This window comes from Chelmon rostratus, chromosome 12 (assembly GCF_017976325.1).
Source record: "Chelmon rostratus isolate fCheRos1 chromosome 12, fCheRos1.pri, whole genome shotgun sequence".
NCBI classification, from domain to species: Eukaryota; Metazoa; Chordata; class Actinopteri; order Chaetodontiformes; family Chaetodontidae; genus Chelmon; species Chelmon rostratus.
The window spans coordinates 16790416-16812944 of record NC_055669.1 but is presented as its reverse complement, the minus strand read 5'-3'; the positions used below and the strand labels follow the sequence as shown (position 1 = coordinate 16812944).

General features: G+C 41.5%; 4 protein-coding genes across 5 annotated transcripts; 3 read left to right on the top strand and 1 right to left on the bottom strand.

Moving 5' to 3' along the window:
* The first annotated feature begins 2321 nt into the window (after nt 1-2321).
* gjc2 (gap junction protein gamma 2) lies at nt 2322-5894 on the top strand. The gene is made up of 2 exons (XM_041949053.1): nt 2322-2341; nt 4607-5894. The coding sequence occupies exon 2, from the start codon at nt 4636-4638 to the stop codon at nt 5890-5892; it is 1257 nt and encodes a 418-aa protein (XP_041804987.1). The 5' UTR covers nt 2322-2341; nt 4607-4635; the 3' UTR covers nt 5893-5894.
* Nucleotides 5895-8824: 2930 nt separating this feature from the next.
* Nucleotides 8825-12059, top strand: iba57 (iron-sulfur cluster assembly factor IBA57). Its single transcript, XM_041949054.1, has 3 exons — nt 8825-9300; nt 10927-11276; nt 11382-12059. The coding sequence occupies exons 1-3, from the start codon at nt 8936-8938 to the stop codon at nt 11771-11773; spliced, it is 1107 nt and encodes a 368-aa protein (XP_041804988.1). The 5' UTR covers nt 8825-8935; the 3' UTR covers nt 11774-12059.
* Nucleotides 12060-12102: 43 nt separating this feature from the next.
* jmjd4 (jumonji domain containing 4) lies at nt 12103-14507 on the bottom strand. Of its 2 annotated transcripts, none has more exons than XM_041949051.1 (6): nt 13852-14507; nt 13581-13746; nt 13364-13489; nt 12963-13230; nt 12711-12857; nt 12103-12636 (listed from the first exon to the last, which is right to left on the bottom strand). In XM_041949051.1, the coding sequence occupies exons 1-6, from the start codon at nt 14102-14104 to the stop codon at nt 12277-12279; spliced, it is 1320 nt and encodes a 439-aa protein (XP_041804985.1). In that variant the 5' UTR covers nt 14105-14507; the 3' UTR covers nt 12103-12276. The 2 variants fall into 2 exon arrangements, with proteins under 2 accessions (XP_041804985.1, XP_041804986.1); XM_041949052.1 differs by having other exon boundaries at nt 12104-12612.
* Nucleotides 14508-14588: 81 nt separating this feature from the next.
* On the top strand, nt 14589-21809 carry snap47 (synaptosome associated protein 47). Its single transcript, XM_041949554.1, has 5 exons — nt 14589-14819; nt 14950-15471; nt 16177-16679; nt 16982-17106; nt 20008-21809. The coding sequence occupies exons 2-5, from the start codon at nt 14975-14977 to the stop codon at nt 20152-20154; spliced, it is 1272 nt and encodes a 423-aa protein (XP_041805488.1). The 5' UTR covers nt 14589-14819; nt 14950-14974; the 3' UTR covers nt 20155-21809.
* Nucleotides 21810-22529: the final 720 nt, after the last annotated feature.

The window sequence follows — 22529 nt, the reverse complement described above, 5'->3', positions numbered from 1 at the left end:
AACTCTGACTGACTTTTGGCTGAATGCTCACTTACCAACCGTCTCCACTGGACCATCTGTGTCTTGTGGATGACGGGAAGATTTTGGATGGAGAGGAATGCGCTGCAGTTTCACAACACGTGCTCATCCGTCCCTTAGGGATAGCACATGTCCAAACCCCAAATGCTCTAGTCATTCCAGCAGCATCCCCCGTCTCCTTTTCCTCAGTGCTGCACCAGGGGTGCTCGCTACGCCACATCTCCTCAGTCAGACGGAGAGGAAAGCCTTGCAGGCGAGGCCTGCGGAGGATGGGTCCTGCAGGCCCAGATGGCTGGGCTCTCAGAGCTTCCTTCACACCACAAACTACTCAAACAGAATAAGATCTAAATGCAGAGACCCCCTCATGTGTTTGTATTGTATTATCTCATTCTCGTGTCTCGCTGTCTTTGCTCTCTGACTAACTAAATACAATCTAATATTCTTCCAACACATTAAGACTCAGGAAATCAAGAATCCCTCATCATCATTTACGGGATCAAGTTAAAACTGTGATCTGATTTATGGGGGCCTCACTGATGTTGTTGAACGTTATTCTTCGCTTTATAGCTGCATACAGGTCATAACTAAGGGTTATTGAGGGCCTTGTGAAAGTAACATTATAATAATATGGTCACTGTGACAATGACCAGACACATTTCACTGATGCAAGCCAGGCGCAAACCCGTTTGTCTGTCCTCTATTAAAAGTAGTTCAGTTTAGATCCCTTCACGAACTTGACAGCAAGGTCTGGCACGGGGTGGAAAGAAATGGAGGAATTCCTTTCCGATTTTAAATCCTGCATGAATCACCTCCTCATCTGTAGCCTACTTCTGTTGTGTCATTTCAGAGAAATGACGGGAGAGAAAATGTAATGGAGTAATGAAAAGAGAGCGAGACAGAGAGAGAGAGAGTCCACATACAGCAGTTCTTGCTCGCATATGACAAAAAAAATCTATCACGTGCCTTCGCTAACAACGTGTGCTACTGCGCTCCGCGGGCCGAGGTGAAAGCTTTCAGAATAAACACCAAGTCGGAAAAGATGTGTAGCGGGAGTGCAGAGTGCGACCCGTCCACGGCTCTGCTATCTGGCCATCTGCCTGGATGGAGGATCTAAATATTATGACACTTGATATGACTGAGCGTACCTGCTGGTTACATTCTAGCGGATCTGCACTGAGGCAAGGTGGCTTATGTCTCGGTGACACTTCTGTCCTCAAACTCTGTGTCTTTGTCTCCCCAAAGTTGTGTTTTCATAACTGTCGCCCACTGTAAACTGTTATGTAATTGACAGATAATGTAGAGGTTGCTAATCTGCATTTACTGTGGTTGGTGTGTGTGGATGACATAAATCTGTTTACACAGTCACATTGTGAGGACTCGCATTCCTTATGGGGACAAAACACAAGTACCCATAACATAAATCATACAATTTTAGGGTGAAGACTCGGGTTAAGGTTAAGGTAAGGGCAAGGCAAGTATTGGTTATGGGTTGGGTAAGTCTTCAAGAAATAACTGTTAGTCTATGTAACGTCAGCAAAAGTGATGGACAAACCACTGTGAGTGTGTGTGAGAGAGACAGACAGAGAGAGAGAGAGAGAGGAGGTGCAAATGATTTTAATTATCTTTTTTATTGACCTTTTGCATTTTTACAAATGCGTGCGACCTGTGCCATAACTCTATACATCACCCTTTCTCTCACAGTGAGCTATTGCTGATGCTTAGTAAATGTCTGGAGGGCATGAAGACATTAACCTGTAGGAAGCTGCGATACATAGATGGAGATGTACAGAGAGAAAGAGAGAGGGAGGGAGGGAGACAGAGAGAGAGAGAGAGAGAGAGACCCTCATCATCTGTGTCACAAATGTTGCACATGAGCATTGGGGGGAGGTTGAACGTGTTGCGATTAACACGCTCCCTCAGCTGGGTGTTCATTTCAATCTGCAGTACGATATCCTCAAGTCTGAACCCTTGGATGAGGGTCACTTGCCAGAGGAGGATTTTTTTTCTGCCTCTCTGTTTTTTATACTTCCTTCTTGGGCAGAAGGCTGGTGTAATAGAAACCAGACACAAGCCAGAATGTGAGGCATTCACAGCGGCGAGACCTCACTTCTTCACAGAGTGGGAAAACAGGATAAATAGGAATTCTAGACCAACAAGTTCCTTCATTGTTTCTTGTTTTTGCCATTCTGGAAGCTGTCAATAAGACAGAAAAGGCCAGGACATTGGGATGGAAGGGTTATTCCATGGATCAGACTATGCAGGGGATGTCTAGAGAGGGCAGAGGAGACCTTCAGGATGGGAAATGTGTGTGCAACTTTTCCAGGTGGGTTGTTTCAGTTAAAAAAAAAAGAAAAAAAACTCAAATCACTTTCTGTTCAATTATCTTGTCAAATTATTGAAGATGCACATTTTGTTACGATGAAACAGTGTTTGTGAGGTCCTGTGTGTGAATTGAACCCGTAGAAAGATAATTTCATTTCAAATAGGAAAATTCTGCCTTAAAAGTAACTGAATCAGTGTTAAAGGAAGCTGTTGTTATATTTTTATCCAACATTATGATGCACGTTTAATAATGAAAAGTATATCAGGCTTGCACCTGTGTTTATTAATGATGAAATACCAGATCCTACAACTGAACAATGTGTTTTAACTATACACTATCTGCTGACTTCTGTACTAAAGTCAGCTAAAACATTGTTGCTCTGATTTACAGTATATCAATTTGTAGTGAGAAAAAATGTAAATGAAAATATTTATTAAATTTTAATAATTTCTGTAAATGCAATACCTCTTTAGCTAATATTATCAGATATGATGTATTTCTGAAACATTTAAATCCTGAAAAGCATGGCCTTTGTTTTCTTGTTTTTTTTAATACATGACAATGTCTATTACCTGGAGTACGTTGCATTGCATAGATTTTAAATATATATATATATATATATATATATATATATATATATATATATAAATCAATTTAAAAATGTGATATCTCACTTAAAGTATAATGATATAATATAATTAAAGGTTAAGGTGTAATGTTGCTATGATACACAGCAGATTCATTCAAACTTCAGTGTAGATCCTCAGTGTCATGGCCCTCCTGTCATGCCATCCTGCGGCAGACATGAGCCGCCCACCATAGGTGCCATCTGTGTCCGTGTGACTGTACCCCTCCCCATGCGTCAGCAGTGCTGGATCTGGAGGGGAGGCCTCGTGGCAGAGCAACGAGCCTCTCCTGTTCCCTCAGATGGCAGGGGAGACGACACATCCCACGTCAGGGAACGCAGCGCCGCAGTCATGAGATCAACATGTACTCTGCAGCTCTGCCCCATGAATGAAGGCACAGACGCGCGCTGCTGTCTCCTCATCGCAGCTTCATTCACCTCACAGGGTCAGTGGTGACCGTGACTGTGAGGAGATGACACTGTGAGGTTTCATGTCATCTGTTTTCCTGCGTGCGTATGAGTCCCTTGGCATGAAGAAATGCCGAGTACAGTATGTTTCTGAAGTGGCGCTCTGAGTGCAGCGCACTCTTGTCGCGGAATGGGCTTTTCATACATTCAGAGCTTTGTCAGGTTCATTTTGTGTCTTTGGACTGTCGCCCCCTTGCAGTGTTCAGCGTGTTCTTGGGTCAAAGCTCTAATCAAAGTGATTGTTGTTGCTGGTGGATTGTTTTAATCTTCCTTTTGCTATTTTTTCAACACTTTCGTAAAGTATGTCAATGCGTCAGACCGTAATATTAAATATACTGCATGCTGTGTGTTTAGACAGGGTGGCTGAATGACATCACCCTGCTTACTGACATGAATCAACACAAGCCATTGTCTTGTGTTTGGCTGTGCAATCAGTTGAAAATGAATGTCTCCTTTACATCAGGTTCTACTGTGCAGTATAGCTGAGGCTTGAGACATTTGCAAAGTAAGATTTATTGCTCTGCTAACAAAAACATCCTCACGAAAAAAACATCATCCTCACAAACATATTTGCATATGAGTCATTTAACTGATTTCAAATTTAACCCAATAATGAGAGAGTAACAGAGATTGTGTATTTAATTTACTTTGTTTGTTTACATTTCTTAAATTCACACTGGATTAGAGTTGATTTACAGAAAGAAAATTGGCAACTATTTTGAGAATGACTTAATCGTTGAAGTCGCTTTTTGAGGGAAAACTGTCAAAAATGATCTAGTTCCACCTTCTCAAATGTGATTACTTGCTGGTTTTATTAGCCTTCTATAATAGCAAATTGAATATCTTTGGATTTTTGGAGTGGTGGTCGAATAAGATCAGACAATTCAAGATGTCACCTTGGGCTCTGGGATATTTTATAGGCAATAAATGGCAGATTAGTCAATAATGAAAATAATTAGTTGCACTTCTTGTCGGGATTTGGTTTGGCAACTACACACAAACATCACAGGTATTTGGTATAAGGAATATAACTGTAAGAAGTCTAGACAGTCACAACATCATGCTACAAATTAATAGAGTGATTCTTCACAATTCTCAAGAACTTTAATCTGCAACTGATAGCTTTCAACAGATCCCTTCTTAGATCTTAATCAATTCTTTTGTCTTTATAGATTCTAGTTGAAAAGCTTGTTAAAGCAACATGAGCTGGAGCTTCCTCACTCGTCTCCTGGAAGAGATCCACAACCACTCCACCTTTGTGGGGAAAGTGTGGCTGACCGTGCTCATCATCTTCCGCATCGTGCTCACGGCGGTCGGCGGCGAGTCCATCTACTCGGACGAGCAGACCAAGTTCACCTGCAACACCAAGCAGCCAGGTTGTGACAACGTATGCTACGATGCCTTTGCCCCTCTCTCCCACGTCCGCTTCTGGGTCTTCCAGATCATCATGATCTCCACTCCTTCCATTATGTACATGGGTTACGCCATCCACAAGATAGCCCGTAGTTCAGACGATGAGCGTAGGCGGCACCACAGGCTCCGCAAAAAGCCTCCTCCTCACTCCAGATGGAGAGGGAGCCACCATCTGGAGGACGTCTTAGAGGAGGATGAAGATGACGATGCTGAACCGATGATCTATGAGGATACGCTAGAGGTGCAGGAGGCCAAGCCTGAACAAGTGAGCAGCACTGGCAAAGACCCACCAAAATATGATGGTCGCCGAAAAATTATGCAAGAAGGCCTGATGAGAATCTACGTTCTTCAGCTGATGTCACGAGCCATTTTTGAAATCGCTTTCCTTGCAGGACAGTATCTCCTCTATGGTTTTCGAGTTAGTCCTTCATATGTATGCAACAGGGTCCCCTGCCCACACAGAGTGGACTGTTTCATCTCCAGGCCCACAGAGAAAACAATCTTCCTCCTCATCATGTATGTGGTAAGCTGTCTTTGCCTCGTGCTAAATGTGTGTGAGATGCTTCACTTGGGAATTGGCACTTTTCGGGACACCCTTCGCATGAAGAGGAACCGGGGCCGACGGATGTCCTACGGCTATCCGTTTTCTCGCAACATCCCAGCCTCCCCTCCGGGGTACAACCTTGTGATGAAGACAGATAAACCAAGCAGGATCCCCAACAGTCTCATCGCCCACGAGCAGAACGTGGCCAACGTGGCCCAGGAGCAGCAGTGCACCAGCCCAGATGAGAACATCCCATCGGATTTAGCAAGCTTACATCGGCACCTACGTGTCGCCCAGGAACAGCTCGATATGGCCTTTCAAACATATCAAACCAAAACCAACCAGCAAACCTCCAGAACCAGTAGTCCTGTATCTGGGGGCACCATGGCAGAGCAAAATCGAGTCAATACAGTCCAGGAGAAACAAGGAGCAAGGCCGAAATCAGCCACAGAGAAGGCTGCAACTATTGTAAAAAATGGAAAGACCTCCGTTTGGATCTAGAAATAAATCTAATTTTGTAAATTAACGGTAAAAACTTTTACGACTCCGGGACTGGACTGTAACAGAGCTGGAGGATATGTGTGTGTGAGAGATGCGACTTCGGACAATAACAATTGAGAATTTCAATCACACGAGCTGAAGGAGTACAATACATAGTTTGTGGGAATAAAAAAGAAAACACACATGATGAAATGATCAAATCCAGTATCATGAATCTTCTTTGTTACTGTTGTGTGATTTTGTGCTTGCCATATCTTTTGGACATGATTAACATTTGCTTACTTAGTTAAACATCTCTAATTCCAGCTAAAGTGTCAAAGTGTAAACAGACTGCTTCAAGCTATTTATCTGATACCCTTGACTGCCGCTGAACTGGATTCATTTAAAGAAATTTAACTTTGTAAGTGTGTGATTGTACCCTCAATCCAAATTTGAGAATGCAGTGGAAAAACACTGTACAAATGCACAATGACTCATTTCTGAAGAACGTTGATTGTTGTTGGAAAGATACATGTTTAGTATTTGGGGAGGTATTTTTGGATGTAGTATGCGTGAGTGCTGCTGGAAGCAGATTAAATGTGAAATATTTTGATAAAGATAATGAAACAGGGATGTGTCACCGTAGGCTTTTCTGGTAAACATCTGCTCAGTGTGATGATCTTCAGTCATTGCGTGCAAAGCCTTTATCTATTCTATATTTTCCAAAGCCTTGCAGAGTCACATCTGAAGGGGAAGAGGTAAGTGAAGAGAAAATCTGATTATTTTCTAAACTAAATACTGATTTTCAGCAATCTGGAGCAGATGATGCATGCTTTAAATGGGAACATACAGTATACACTTAGGCTACAGTAGAAACCCCATCCTTGGCTATTCAATTAGCTCTACTTTGATCTTATGTTTAGGCGTGTTAGGTTTGTCATTGAAGCAGTATGTTTCTAGATTTGGTTTCAGAGTAATATTTAATCCTGCCTTCACTGTTGTCACTTCAAAGTGCCTCAAACTTTTAAAGACTGTTCTAGTATTTTATTCATGCAGAAATAAACTTGTTTGAAACCTCTGATGTTTTTGCTTTATAATACACATCTGCCTCTCTGCTTCATCACACTAATAGCAATGGTATGTTTTTGAAATTGCAAAATAACAAGTTTTTAATCGAAGTCCGATTCGAAGTCAGGAGCTGACGTTAAGAGACAAGTATGTTGTTATAGCAAGAACATTTCATATGTTGTAAGAAGAAGAAGATCCAGTTGACGCATAAAAGACGTTGAAGCATATGCCACTAGACATATTGTAAATGCCTAAATTATACAAACTGATTCAACTCTGTTTCCATGCATGGGATGAGACTTGTTGAGATTATTTTGTTGCTGCCCATAGTAAATTTGTCTTAACTGCGTGTTCTCTAAGAAGAATATTTAAATGAATGGGGCACTGAACCTGTATTGAGAAGAATCGTACCTATACTACAACAACCTCATCAGTTTATCACAAATTATCACTGCATTCCAATGGTCACAGGTAACCAATGAATATACTGTAGTATATCTAAAGTCAACACAATTTCCAACAATCTACATGCTAGTGTAGGTTAGGTTTCTTCATATGCAACAAGTGACATCTGGTGCATCAAGCAATCATTAACAGATAGGTAGCAATCTGTGCCCAAGCTTTAGAGAAAGACGCCATGACAAATTACTGAGCTTGAATTAGCTAAGCTTGTTCTTTAAAATGAAGTATTGAGAATGCATCTGGAGAGTTGCTTCCTTTCCCTTTTGGATTTTTCTACATATTTACAAGTTTTTTTGCCAAGCATCCCTATCTGCAAATCTTTTACCTGGTAATGAGTTGCACATTTTGCTCTGGAACACATACGATGTGTACATGCTAGGTTTTTTTTTTTTTTTTTTTTTTTTATATTTTCCCATCTGCTAAGGAGTTTTACTGAGCAGTTCATGTTTATAAAGCCTTGGTGCAAGGCACGGTACATTGCATATGATGCCTGTTCAGCATTTTGTCATTATAATTAGCCAACAATAACAGTTGTACTCTTCATATAATACGTTGAGTGAAGTAAATCTTATTCCTAACAACTATATTGCCATGGTTGAGCATTTCAGTTTAGACATTAGCCTTTAGCTTGTTGAGACATCATGGTTTGTTACATAGCAATACAGTTGTTATTCTATCAGGTTTGTCACTGCTTACTTAAACTTTCAGGAAAAATTTCAGTAAAACAACTACTAATAATGTACATGAATCTAGAAATAGGACTTGTATCCATGTGGTAACTCAATCTGATCAATAAGAATCATGCTATCATCTATGAGGTAAAACCAGTTTGTCTTTTCTGTACATGCATACCTAACACGATACAATATGCTGTGATTAATAAAAGCCCAATGAAGTTAATCTTGTCTGTGTGTGATAACTTGTGTTAAGTTTTACCATGCAATGTCTTCTTGGGAAGCTCATGGAGGATCACATCCAACATATGTTCTGATTTTATAATTATACCTTTCTCTTGTAATTTCATCAAAACTAGCACAGTAAGAATTTTTCGCCATCTCCTCCATTATGGTTTGCACTTCCTGCCCGCCAGCTGAATTTAACGTTCCATCGGCGTCACGTGACTTCAAACAACCTATTAAGACATTCATTGATTGGCATTAACTGTTAACATTTGCTAGCGGGAGCCAACGTGCGGTAATTGTCTGGCAAACGTCACATTTCTCCAGCATTTTCACTGAATTATTATTTATTCTGTTTAAGCATGTCATACTCAATGACAACGGAGTTAGGTGAAACTTTATAGCTAGAAGTGAAGAAAGAAGAAGTTGACACGCTATTCATAGGCCAACACTATAAATGCGTCACACACACGTGTGCCAATATTATCGAGCAAAGCATTGTGGGGTTTCAAAATGAAGTCCTTCCTCCGGGAGTCAACTGCCATGTCCTGTGTCATGTAGCCAATTTCTCTCGGTAATAGACGGAGTAGTCACTCAATTTGCACGCGTAATACAGTCTTATAAAAATATAAACTATGGGGGTTTTGTGTTTGGCCAGGGGAGCGTTCAAGTCCGCCGGTTGTCTCGGTGTTCATGCCAGAAAATACACCGGTCGGTATTTGTGCGTAACATTTCTCTCTGGTAGTTCAGCACCAGCAGGGATCCCTGTCAGGAGGTACAGCCAGGAGACGGGTAACGGTAGAGATGCCCCTGGACAATTTGTGTGCTATCACCTTCCCCACAGGACTTTACTGAAGCTCCAGGGACAAGACACAAGCCCGTTTCTTCAGGGGATTATAACCAACGACATGGGGCTGCTGGATGAGCCAGGGCACACAGCCATGTACTCACATATGCTAAATGTACAAGGAAGGACACTATATGACATCATGTTGTACAGGTACAGTGAAGCTTCATTATACCGTTGAAACACTTGTACATGTTTTCAGTAAGCAGGGTGTGGCTGCTTATCTTGTAACGCAGTTGCTGGAGGTGCAGTCTGGCTCAGACAGTCTATACAAACCCCCCAGAGTTTAAGCTTTGTTTGAGCTGAGTGTCTTTCAACTAAGCCAAATTGAAAAAGTGTCTCACTTTGCCAGCTAATGTGTTATACTCTGAAAACATGGACCTGTTTTACATTAGATACAAAAATTGTATTCACTTCCTATTAGCTGTCAGATCTTATAGTTTTGTCTTACTTAATTTAATCTTCTGGAGAAATATGCCCTCGATTTCTACCTCTTCTTGCAAACCTACATTTTAGATCCCTGATAACACAGGGATAACAGATTCGTAAGTAATGATGTCCCTGTGCCGAACAGCTCTATACCCCTCACTTATCCTTCAACCTGACATACTTTTCAACAGGAAATAGCCTTCACCAAAAAAAAGGAAGTGAGATGCTGTCAAAAATGCTATTCCATCGAAGCTTTAAAAAAAGTGTCATTGCTAGCTATTTGTGATTAAACTTACCTAGCATCCCATATGGGTGGTGTATATTTACTTATTGGCAGGAAAAGTGGCCAAACTCAAGTAATCACAAATTGAGATGCTTCCAACATAATACAGTGATGTTTTTTGAGCACCTGTGATATGATAAAAAGGATAATGTGTAATTATTATGTAATTCAGTGAAACCTCTCTTTTGATAGATACATGGCAATACACAGAGCATTATATATTGTAACCCAGCCTCGCAAAAAATGAGCATTTGAAGGATACATGTACACATTTTATTTGGCCGTTATGTTTGCTCACAAGCTTGTCTCAGTTTCAGCAAATACATGTTTTAATTAACAAGTCAATAGATAATAGTATGCGACTGGTACAAATGTTTAGTGTGAACTCTGCCTGGCAAGCTACACCTCTAATCCAGTTATAGATATGTTTTTATTCAGTGTATTTATGTAGTTATTCAATTTGTACCAGACTGCTGAAGTTTGTAAAATAGGAGATTTTAGTTATTTCCTCAGAATCAAAGAACATCTTCATTCTAAAATCACTTTACAGATATCACTGGTTTCATGATGCAAGTAATATCAAGTTGGTTATAATAAAGCCCATCTAAGATTCATGGTAAATATGTGTACAGACTGTTTGATTGACAGCTCCTCAACCTCCTGTTGGTTTTTCTGCACCTGTTAAGGCGGGACAAGTTGCGCCTTTATCATTTGGACTTCAGTGACATCGTGTATTTCCCATCATAGTTCTGCCCAAGATCACCTAATCAGACAAAATAAGTGAAAAACACTTGTGTGCCTGGTAAATAAATGCTGCAATTACAGAAAGACATACAGTATTATGCCAGATTTTGCTACTGATCGATATGCACATGTTTTGATACTAATCAAAGGTTTATCAAAACCATTAACTGAGGTAGACTGAGGAAAAAATGCTTCCATTAAAAGGATGTTGTAATACCATCAAAAAAAACCCTCCTGATTATGGAGTTTTTGTAGTTGGTTTTCTTTTTTTTTTCTTCTTTTTTTTTTCAACAAGTCACTAAACTTGCTCTATTTCCTTTCAGTCTGAAAGATGCTGATGAAGGACACGGTGTTTTCCTGGAGTGTGATTGCACGATTAAGGACTCAGTTTTAAAACATTTAAAGGTGTACAAACTTCGCAGAAAGGTCAACATAAACCCCTGTCCAGAGCTCTCTGTATGGGCAGTGCTTCCCAAGCAGAAGAATGCAGGTCAAGAGGCCAGTAAACCAGAGCTGTCCTGCCCTGACAAAGCTCTGGTATGGGAGACTGATCCTCGAACTCAGGAAATGGGCTGGAGATTGGTCTTGGATAGTGAAGTGGACCCTTTGGATATCATTGCGTCATGTCGGAAAGGTGACACAGAGGAGTATCACAGACATCGTTACGCAATAGGTAAGACGAGAATACATGCAGTACAGTTTGTATTTGTATTATAAGACAAACAGGGCACCTGTTTGACAAGTTTTGTTTCTTTTTACTGCTGTCATTGCTGCCTAGGACTTCCTGAGGGAGTGAAGGACCTTCCCCCTGGGGTGGCGCTACCACTAGAGTCAAACCTTGTTTACATGCAGGGTATTAGCTTCAGCAAGGGCTGCTACATTGGCCAGGAGCTCACAGCCAGGACTCATCACACTGGGGTGATTCGGAAACGCCTGATGCCAGTACACTTGTCAGCTCCAGTCCAAGACCTCGAGGAAGGAGTTGCGCTGCAAACACAGTCGGGCAAGCCAGCTGGGAAGCACCGAGCAGGGGTGGGAGAGCTGGGTCTGAGCCTAATCCGCATGGCTCATGCCAAAGAGGTGTTGACACTCAAATCTTCTGACGACACTACAGTAACACTGGAGGCTTCTGTGCCAGAGTGGTGGCCTAAAGACGTGAAAATCAATTGAAGAGGACGTTTCAGAGATCCCTCAAATGTGACATGCATCACATCTGACAGACTTCTCATAGACAGCATGTTACACTGTCATTGCTTAGCAGCTGTGTGGCACTAATTCATACCTGTGAGTATTTTTGTTTGCAATAAAACCTACTTTTAGAGTGATTATTTTCCCAAGTTGTTAAGTATTACTTACCACAGAATTATGCTATTTAACAGATTTATTGCAGCACTGCACAACAGGATGTACCAGCTGTGATGTGATATTGGTGGTTGTTGAATAAATATGCAAAATATCCAAACAAAAACTCAAAACAACCTGTGTAATTTTTGTAATGTATTTATCCATTTCCTATTTCAGTGCAAAAAAAAATTCCAAACATCCACAAGCAACACTTGAGACTGCTGTCCATCTCAAACAAAAGGCATAGCGACACCTTTATCGCACCGTACAAATTGGCGGTCAAGCTATTTCCAGGTGATCATTACATTACTGGGACACCACTGAACATCTCACTCCTGATAAAGGAGATGCTGCCCCCTTGTGGATTGTATAGTGTCCCGAATTTGCTGTAACATGGTTTCTGGCTGCAAAGTCAAAGTTGAATGATCGAGTCGCTTAAAGTCTTCATTGCAGAGAAGGCATTCAATTATGTGGGCCACTCTTTGCAGGTCAAAGGCAGCGTGGTAAGGTCCAAGTGTGGTGAGGGTCTCTGAGAGATGCCGTGGGTAATCGGAGGAATCCCCAGAGGAACAAGCGTTGAGGAAAGTCATCCGGTTGCTTGCAATGATTTTCAGAAACGAGGCAAATTCTCCATAGTCAATACCAGAGCATGCCTTCATGATGACCTGAAAAGTAACAAGCAAATATGACTTTACGCATGATTATGCAAACATTCACGGTAATGGCATGTTTCTTAAATGCAACAGTCTTATCCATGCAGTACCTGGCAGTGTTGATGCCACGAGTCCATCGTGTTTCTCCACTCATTTATCTCTTTTTGAACAGACGACAGCTCATTCTGAAGGAACTGCCACATGATGTCTATGTTGCAGCCATTCAACCAGTTATGATTAATAGAGATGGTGTCCTCCTGTAAGACAAATATTAGACAGAATTCCATTGTTACAATTAGATAACAGGCCAGAAGGTTTATGTCATTTGGAAGATGATTTACTCTAACCTTTGCAATTCTTACCAGATTATAAACTTGATGGTGCCAGCCGCTGGGCACGAAAATGATTTCCCCTGCCTCTTGAATAATTTCAAGAGGTTGACAGGCTTCTTCAGAGCGTGGAAAAAGGCCTCTGTCTTGAAGTTCAGCTGACGTTACATCATAAGGGAGGTTTCCGTGAGTGTCCCGTAAAAACTCCTCCTGACCTGGAGGATACAGGAGCCATTTCTTCCTGCCACAGATGTTTGCAGACCAACTGTAGGAGCGGAACACATCAGCATGGAACGGGGTCCTGGTGACGAGAAAGTGCACTATATTAGAAAAAAATTATAAATATATACATATATATATATATATGGAGACAATTACTTTATCTGACAAAAATGAAAAATTAAGCTATAATCTGTCTTTTAAATATTTCATACCATGAGCCTTTGGGTCCCATGTAGACAAAGCGGTAGTCATCCACTTCAAGTGTATCCCAGTATTCATTAAGCCAATCAGAAGTAAAAAAGACTGGTGTGGTGTAAACATTGTGTTCTGGAAAGTCCCTGTAGAACAGTAATATAAACCTCATCATGAATGGTTACATATTTTGCACACTGTGCTGTATGAAACAAAGTGTTCAGAATTAACTGATACCTCGACATGTGCCAGTCTTTAAGATAGAGACATCCTTTAGGCGATGAGTGTCCATTCTGGATGTATTCCTTCCAGTAGTGTATAAATTCTTTGAAAGGCATAACTTGCTTAGGGTTAGCATTGTACTCCTTTGCATTGCAGTTGGCAACAGGCACAGGAGTCTCATCTGTGACACAGAACAGATAAATTACAGTACAAGATAGCAGTCATTGCAGCAGTTGCATAATGATGTACGGTAGTTAATAAACGCATTAGGAATAATCTTGTTTACCAAACTCTTGCAGCAATTTCTGGAAATTAGGTTTCCCCTCCTCAGACACCCACTGTTTTCTGCACTTCCAGTCCTCCGTGAACCTTCTTGAAAACATGCATGGGTGATTGGGAAGCAAGTATTTCTTGAAAAACTTCGAATAGCTCAGCTCCTTGTCGATATAATCGACAAAATGTGAAGACCAAAACTGTTCATACGACTGTCTTGGTATTTTGACCAGGCTGCAGCAGTTACGGTACGCCTCCCTGTCCATGATGGTAAACAAGACCTCGGCTAGCCAGCTAGCGAGCCCAGCTGTCAGCCTTTGGACAGCAAGAAACGGTGAGGAAAAGCTAGCGGGTCGACTGGTTTGACATTATACAGCGAACATCTTTTCACCGTCGCTGTCAAACTTAAGACTGATAATTAGCATTATGCTAAAACGTGTTTTTTTCTATTTTGACAACAGGTCCCTGTATATGATCCATCCCGACGATTGCAGGTCCTGAACGACGCACGTATACTACCGTTGCTTATTTATAGTCACCACTGCCTGTGTTAACGTTTCAGTTTATTTAATGCTCATACTACACGGTATTTTAGCTAATCTAGAAACCGCATCCCTTGCAAACATAATTTTGTTCCCCAAAAACCTAGTCGTGATTGCCCTTTCTCACAGCAGAATTTTCGACTCGGACAGTAAATAAGGCCGTGCTAGTGTGTGACGTCACTTCCGTAATAAACATCGCCGATGCAGACACCAGAGTGGGATAACGTAATGCCTAGCTCAGCAGGATAATGTTATTGTTTACTGCGATGTGGGACGAATATATTTTTTCTACGAGGAAGTGACACAAGCTAAGAGGGTTTATAACATCATAATGACGCATTCGTAATGCGGTCAGTCGGATAGAAAGGTCGTCCACAGCTGAAGCTGCCAGTGCGAACGCTTCAGCTCAGCTCATCCTCTGCTTGGCTCTCTGAAGGAAGTATGTTCACTATCACGACAGAGACATCACTCAGTACAGTGTCTTTATGGTGTAATTGTAGATTAACACAGCTAGAGTGTATGTATGTGTCTGATACATATGAAATACTGGAGCTTATTTGTCCCTCCAGGTGAATCAGTGCAACTCCATCCAAAATGAGCCGGGACGTCCCTATCCACAGCTGGCCTGGTTCCTATTACATCAACAGCGAGAAGCGGTGGGAAAACGGCACCCTGTCCCTCACCAGGACCATGGTGCGCTTCGTCTCGAACCAGAGTAAGGAGAGCCTTGCCAGCTTCAGGCTCTCCAGGATCATGGAGATCAAGATGGAGTCGTCCAGTTTCATCTTCAGCACCCTCACAGTGCTTGAAGAGGGCAATGTGAAACACTGGTTTGGCTCCCTTAAGCCCAACAGGGTGGTGGTTTACAACGTGTTAGAGCATTTCTGGAGAGAACGCCTTCTGTCCCCCAGCTCGGAAGCCCGGGGGGCCGAATGTCAACCTTCTAAAGGCAGGGAGCTGATCAGCCTGGTGGCCGGGGCCCAGAGAAGACTGGAGGACACCGGCAGAGTCCTCAGCCACCAAGGAGAGCAGTTTGACAGTATGATGCAGGGACTGGAGAAGATTGACTCCGATCTGGGCGTGGCTGACAAGTAATGATCTAAATATCTCCTGCCTCAGTGATCAATCCCAGCTTGTCACACTTGGACGCCTTGTCAGGACCCCCTTGGCGTCACATTTTTAGGCACTAGCTATCTCTTTAGTGTCACTGTCAGACGTGTAGGGCTCTGCGGTCCAGTTAGCAATAATAAATACACAACCTCCAGTTACACTCTCAAAATAAAGCTTCCTTAGAACGATAAGCTGCTTCCAAATAAATATGTTAGTTACGTACATTAGTTGACTACATTAACTTATGTACGTTACCTCACTTTCAAAACAATTTACTTTTAAAATATCCTTTAGTTTTGGTATCATACCCAGTCCTCTGGGTGAAAGTCCTTGTCTTGACGCATCCAACCACCCCACTACCAGACTTTTCTTGCTCTTTATACTACATCATTTGACACATTGGGAATGAGAATGGGCTGTCTGTTGAACTTTCCTGCATGTTAAAAAATGGGGTACCCAGTGCCTTAAAAGTAACACTAAGGTGTCCTGACCAAGCATTTGTTCGTGCTGAGTTGGGAATGAGAACGGGTTGATATTATACACTTTTTTTTATTTGAAGGTCTTGTTCATGTTTTATTCTGATGCTGTTGACTGCTACAACTAAGTAGTTGCAATACAAAAACAGCCCTAATATAATAGTGCAACAACTTTCATGATTTCTTCCTCTCCTTTTGTCCTCTGTGCAGACTTTTGTCAGAGCTGGAGTCTCCCTCCTGGTGGCCTTTTGGTAAACTCCCCTGGAAGACTCAGCAGGAAGCCAAAGCTGAGGACGCTGCAAGGGCCGCAGCTGCTGCTGCTGCTAGCAAAGGGTCTGGTAGAAATAAGGTGATCACAAGCATCCCAGCTGTGCTGACCAAAGGCGGGGACTCGGACTTGAAACCCGGATGCTTGTTGGTGCTGGTGTCCTCACTAGAGGTGCGAGACACAAACTGCCAACTCCTTCACCGCTTTGAACGAAATGAAATCGATGAAATAAGGGTGCACAGTCCTTATGAGATCACTGTTAGACAGAGGTTCATTGGAAAGCCAGATATATGCTACAGGTTCTTGTCTGCCAAGATGCCAGAAGCAATGTCAGTATTGGAGATGCAGTACAAAAAGAAGGTGGAGTTCACTGGTGAATATGCTGCGTTCAGGGCAACTCCAGTTTCATCTCCATGTGACACAGAGGGGCCAAACTGGAATGAAGGTAAGGCAGGGATGATATATATTAAGGCTCAGTTATTTCACTGTTTCCATGTCTTATTTAAAATTGACCACTAAGTGGCAGTAAAGGTCTATGTTTCCACCTCTGTGTATTTATAGGTGTGCAGCCACATGTAAAAACATTTCATCCACATGACTTCTAGACACGATTATTGGTGTCTCTCCTTTTGATGAGTCACTTCATCCTGATTGCCTCAGTTGCAGCACTTTGAGTTTACTGTCTGGTTTCCTCATAAACAATATATGCACTTTGCACTTTTTCACCATCTCCACCCATGGAGTCAGGTTTGCAGCAGAGGTGCCAAGAGACGGAGCTCCCGCTGGAGGTCCCAGCAGGAGATCTGTCCCAGTTGCAGGTGCATGTCCTGCAGCCATCTGTCAGTCAGGCTGAGGCCCAGGAACTCAAACAGGTGAGACCTGTGTAAATATATGACTTGCCCCATTGTGACATGTATATTTTTCAGATTTGTGTATATATTCATATATATTATAATAAATAACCCTTTGGTTTTAGTAACATGTATTTTGATAGTTCCATTCAAAGCCACAATTCACCATAATGATTTTTATTTTTCATACTGTATGTTTAAAATGTTATTTAGTGAGACCACAAACCAAAATCCATCCTGGTTTTAAGAGAGGGAAAGAAACCTGTTCAGTCATTTGGTCAGACTTTACAGCGTCTTTCCATTCAGAACCTCGCTACACTCAGAAATGCTGCCGACATGGTGTGTGGTGGCAAGACCTACACAGTGACACAAATCCAAACCTATGATTCAGACAATTCAGTAGCTTTGGATTAGATACAGTGTTTCATGTACAAGCTTTTCAGGAAACGACTTGTTTTTGTTATATCACATAGATACACATCATATATGGTCTTTAGCATAATGAATGAGAGTGTACTCTGTGAGATGGCACCATGGCTCCACTAACTGGTGCAGAGATTATATTAAAACTTCTTGATGTAGAGGGCAGACAAAATAAATAAACACCTCCATTCCAGAAGTAACAAAACCATCATTGCAATCACTGCTGCACAGGTGAGGCATATCAGGGTGAAGGCCAGTTAGAACCATAGCTTCACAGACAGTGGGGTTCTGAGGCCAATACAGATAAATATTAATAAGTAAAAAAAAAAAAAAAGGATATTGCTCTTCTTCTTGATCATCTGTTTTTACCTTTTTTTACTTTACTTGCGATAAGCATCCCTCAAATTCATTTTTTAAAGAATTGTAATCGAAATATGTGCCGAGCGGGACAAATTACAGTTAAAAAGATAAGCTTGCCACTGCTCTCTGCTTGACACAATATTTGAATTTTCTAAACAACTTCAAACCCATCTGTGGCATCTCTGTAATGCCATTTCTTGTAGCTTATCAGCCGACACATAACATAGACACCAGTTTATTTGCATTAAGGGAGCTGATATATCAGCCTTTTAGGTTGGTCGGTCTACAGCAGTACGTAGCTTTACTTCCCTGCCAGCACCAATCTCTGCTTCTCCAAACTGGGGGTGTAACGACCGTCATCAACCCCAGGTAGTGCACTGGCTGCGGATAAGAACCTCATACAACCCCACGTCAGACAACCTGAACTAAACCTTTAACAAATAAAGGTTATGTTTGCCAAACTGACAAAGAGGAACAGCAGTCAGGATATGGTGGACGTGGAGCGCCATATATTGTGGCTGACAAATATTGAGCACTTGCTTGCAGCCACTTAGTCACTTTAAAAACGTAATAGAATGTTTTGTCTACCACTGAGATATGATATATATCTCTAACAAGACATTCTTAACACTTTAAACCAAATGTTTAGTTAATTATTGTACATAATAACAGTGTTTCACAGTTGTTTTTTGTCTATATAATCATTTTCCAAACACATTTATCATAACAGGAACAGCATTGGACCAGTCATACTTGGTTGGCTTGTCTTTTGTGTTTAGAAATGGCGTATTGTCTGCAGCTGATAATGAAACTTCAAAGCTGCCAATTTGGACTTAATGCTACGCTTCTGTACACACCCTGCTCCGAATGTAATTCATGTCCAGATTAGAATCTACAGTGGGGCAACTTCCACTGAGGGTCACTCAGTTTCACGTCCTGCCTTAAGTGCTTCAGCAAATATTGCCCTTTGTGGCAGCATTTTTATAGGAGTATTGTTGTTTGAGGCTGGAAATTCCTGCTTGTTCACAGCACAAACTCAGAAGGATGACAAAGCATTTTTTTCGACGTCACGCACAGTGTTTTCTGTTTATTCACAGGCCAGAAATGACCCCATGCATGCACACTCTAGGCATTTTAGCTCATGTATATTTTTTTTCTATTAGCTCCAGCCTAAATGTTTAATTTCAGGGGTTTCTACATGACTTAAGTCCTCCAACCATCGTATAAGCAGCAGCTAAAAATACTCATTTTCTGTGTTTTCCTATGACACACCAAAACTCCCGTGAATGTTAACTGCAAGGTGTGATTCAGTCCCCTTCTCCCCCAGATGAAACTATAAAGTCACAGACCCGAGTGAGTGAATACAGTTGTTCCACGGCGCGTATTGACATACTATCTGTTTTTCAAACTGCTGTCTGGAGCTGTTTCTGTGCTCAGTTGCAATGTCCGCGTGTACCCGCCAGTGAAAACTGACATAATGTCCGTGGGTGTGTGTAGTATGTGTAGCATAACATAATATTAGTTTAGAAACCATGGTGGTGGGGTTTGGAGGAGTGTTTATTAGGTTTTGCTTGGCACATCATCGTATATTTAAGTTGTTCCATCAACCATAACATACACAGTTGTTGGACTATGGAGATGTAGTCACAGTATTCCTTAAACCCACAGAGAGCAGAAAACAGAATTGTATGATATCAGCGATCCCAGGAGATAAGCCAAGACTTCATATACTGCATAATATGAACTATTATCATATCTGCTATGTGAGTGGCTGTTATTGAATCATGGCTGGTGTTGAATTGTAAAGTTTCTCTCTCATCCGCAGACATTAAGCAGCAGGCGATTGTCTTTGTAGCCAAAGGGAAGAGGGAAGAAAAAACTAACTGAATTAAATGAAAGTTTCACTCTCATCTACTCCTCTTTCTCGAACACACTCGCTTTCTAACTCCCTGACCCCGTCTTTACACCTCTCCACATATGGTCCACATGTTCCACCGTGTAACTGCTCACCAATTTTCTGTAGGTATTTAATCTTCTTTTATTTGTGTCTAGCTCCTTGGTTGTCCGCGTTCACCGAGGGCTGGTTTGTAATTACTCAAACAAATGAGTGTGTGTAAGCGTTGGATCGTGTGTTTGCAGATGCTGATGCAGCTGAAGAATCTCGCCCTGGAGGCAGAGACAGAGCTGGAACGGCAGGACGAAGTTCTGGACGTCCTGACCAGCTCCACTGACCGAGCCACCATGCACATAGAGAAGCACACCTGCCGCATGAAGAGACTGCTGTAGCTCTGACAGTCCAGCAGACATAATGCAGTCACCAGGTCCTTCCTGAGAAACGCACTGTAAGCTTCCTCATTGTCCTCACGGGATCGGTACAGTGTGAGAACACTGGAATACAGCAGGAGGGTCTTGCACGTAGTCTAAATGGTTCATAAGATTTTTGTTGCTTTTGATGGAGTAATCATATAATCACATGGGTTCAAGTGTCAGTGATTTCTGGGAAGTGCATTTCTAAATATATTTATGTTTAATTATTATTATGTCACCATTTTATTTCAAACAATTCAGACATGCGTGACTGAGATAAAGGAGCCCTGTGAATGTGCGTCCTGCAGCACTTTGCAGCTGTAGCTAGCTTTGTTAGCATTACATTTGGTTTGTCGGTTGGGTGAAAACACATTTTTCAGTGTTCTTACTTTCAGGAGTTGCCATGAGGAAGCAAAATACTTGTACACCACTTGGTTCAAATCCTGTGGAAAGAAAGAAAGAAAAACTGACCAGTAGTTTTGGTTTATAACCAAAATGGACACCTGATTCAGTGCCTGGTAGTGGTGCTTACGGCTCGGCTTAGCCGATTGAACTCCATAGGTGTTCGTGGTGGGAAGCCGGTGAGGGATCACTTCCTCATCTGTGCACTCCTACTGGTCGGTCATGGCATCTGAGTGGGATTTGGGGGAATAGCATGAATCCTCATTGCATCCCACTGCCCTCCCAGTGAGGCGGGCAGGTGAAAAAAGGAGTTGATGACCCCGTAAATATCAGAGGAGACACGTCCTTCCCGGGCCCAGTGGGAGACGGCAATGACTGCAGAGGAGGGCGAAATGGACAATTTGAAAAAGAAAACAACTAGTCTATTTATTCTCACAGCACAAATTTAAAACAAACTGCATGTTGTTTCCATTGTTGTTATTTGCAAGACAGATGTTGTGAAATAACAGAATTTGTAAGAGCGAAGGATAACCTTGACTTAATCTTCTTTACGTAACTTGGGTGAACAGGTTTTCCAATAAATGAAATAATGGGCGAGTAATCGACTGACAGGTAAAGTTTTCCAGTGTCATCACAGTAATATCTGTGTTTCTGTTGATCTTCTACCATTCTTCCTTTTTATAACCGTTTGACTTGTCACTCTCAGGTCATAGCTGTCACTTATCCTCCCCGGACACAGTTTCCCTGTGGCTTAATGTTGCATGTCTCAATATTACTGCTTTGTATTGCATCAAGTAAAATGTCCCATCAATATATAGCAGAAGACTGTAAGAAGTCATTGGACTCTTGAAAACAACAGAAAACACACACTCTCTGTGTTTGTTTGGAAATATTACACATGAAATACTCCATGTTAAGGTCCACATCTACTGTATATGTCTCGCTAAAGATTGATACTATTCTAAATCTGTATAATCTGTGAATGACTGACTGTGTATTGTTATTCTGTGATTTTATTGTGGTCTGTTATCACGGTGAACTTACAATTAGCTGTCGGTTTCACTTGAAATATCGACCGTGTTTTTAGAATGATGACTTCAGTGCTGTATCGAGGGTTCTTTTTGCCAATGATACCAAATTTATCTGGACACTGGATATATGTAAACGGTTCACTCTAAATATAAAGGGAAAAAGTACACCTGCATCTCTCTTATACCGAACACACTAATAAATGAAGCAACACAGCTGGTATTGGAATTTTTAAAGTATTAATAATGGGTCAAATTATTATGTATTTGAAAGGTGTCCCGACTGCAGTTCCCCTCATGTCTGCAGAGCCTTTTAGCGTCTTTGAGCTCATTGTTTTGCTTCTATGCAGCTGTTTTCCGCAAGAAAGCTCTGATGAGTCCACTGTGCGCGAGCAGCACAGCACTGAACAGCAGGCACACATTGTGACTAACTGGTGAACATAGTGGAGCATTTTCCAGCTGTATTTCCATCAGGAGTCTAAAACAGAGCTAAAAGGACAGCTACTATTGAACTCTATATGATTTTTGGCTCAAAATTAACAGTGTAGAATGACAGAAAAAAAGTCTTGTAAGTATTCTTATGTAAGTATGCACTCTAAAATATGCACAAACTGTGTTTTAAAGTGTATATTTATCCCCTGAATCTAAGGGGTAAGTGGTAAATAGCATCAACAGGCCTTAGTCTGAGGGAAACACTGCAAGCATCCTTATAGTCTCTCTATAAAGAAACAAAGCTCAACAACCAGGCCATTTACAGGCCATTATAAAATAATCAGACATGCATACAGAATATAATTCTGAACTATATATATGGAGCTTGTTGAGAATTTTTAGCTTTTGCAAACCGTGAAATGTGGAGTTTTATCTCCTTTCAATATCAGTGCCTTGGAAATATATTTTTAAAGGCAAAGGTTTTGAACAACC

Excerpts from the sequence above, each read along its gene's own strand:
- snap47 (XM_041949554.1), top strand. The coding sequence starts at position 14,975 with ATGAGCCGGGACGTCCCTATCCACAGCTGGCCTGGTTCCTATTACATC. Across the intron at positions 16,680-16,981 it reads GGGGCCAAACTGGAATGAAG|GTTTGCAGCAGAGGTGCCAA; the intron begins GTAAGGCAGGGA and ends CCATGGAGTCAG. Across the intron at positions 17,107-20,007 it reads AGGCCCAGGAACTCAAACAG|ATGCTGATGCAGCTGAAGAA; the intron begins GTGAGACCTGTG and ends GTGTGTTTGCAG.
- jmjd4 (XM_041949051.1), bottom strand. The coding sequence starts at position 14,104 with ATGGACAGGGAGGCGTACCGTAACTGCTGCAGCCTGGTCAAAATACCA. Across the intron at positions 13,490-13,580 it reads AAAGACTGGCACATGTCGAG|GGACTTTCCAGAACACAATG; the intron begins GTATCAGTTAAT and ends ACTGTTCTACAG. Across the intron at positions 12,858-12,962 it reads ACCATCAAGTTTATAATCTG|GAGGACACCATCTCTATTAA; the intron begins GTAAGAATTGCA and ends TTTGTCTTACAG.
- gjc2 (XM_041949053.1), top strand. The coding sequence starts at position 4,636 with ATGAGCTGGAGCTTCCTCACTCGTCTCCTGGAAGAGATCCACAACCAC.
- iba57 (XM_041949054.1), top strand. The coding sequence starts at position 8,936 with ATGGGGGTTTTGTGTTTGGCCAGGGGAGCGTTCAAGTCCGCCGGTTGT. Across the intron at positions 9,301-10,926 it reads TATGACATCATGTTGTACAG|TCTGAAAGATGCTGATGAAG; the intron begins GTACAGTGAAGC and ends ATTTCCTTTCAG. Across the intron at positions 11,277-11,381 it reads CAGACATCGTTACGCAATAG|GACTTCCTGAGGGAGTGAAG; the intron begins GTAAGACGAGAA and ends ATTGCTGCCTAG.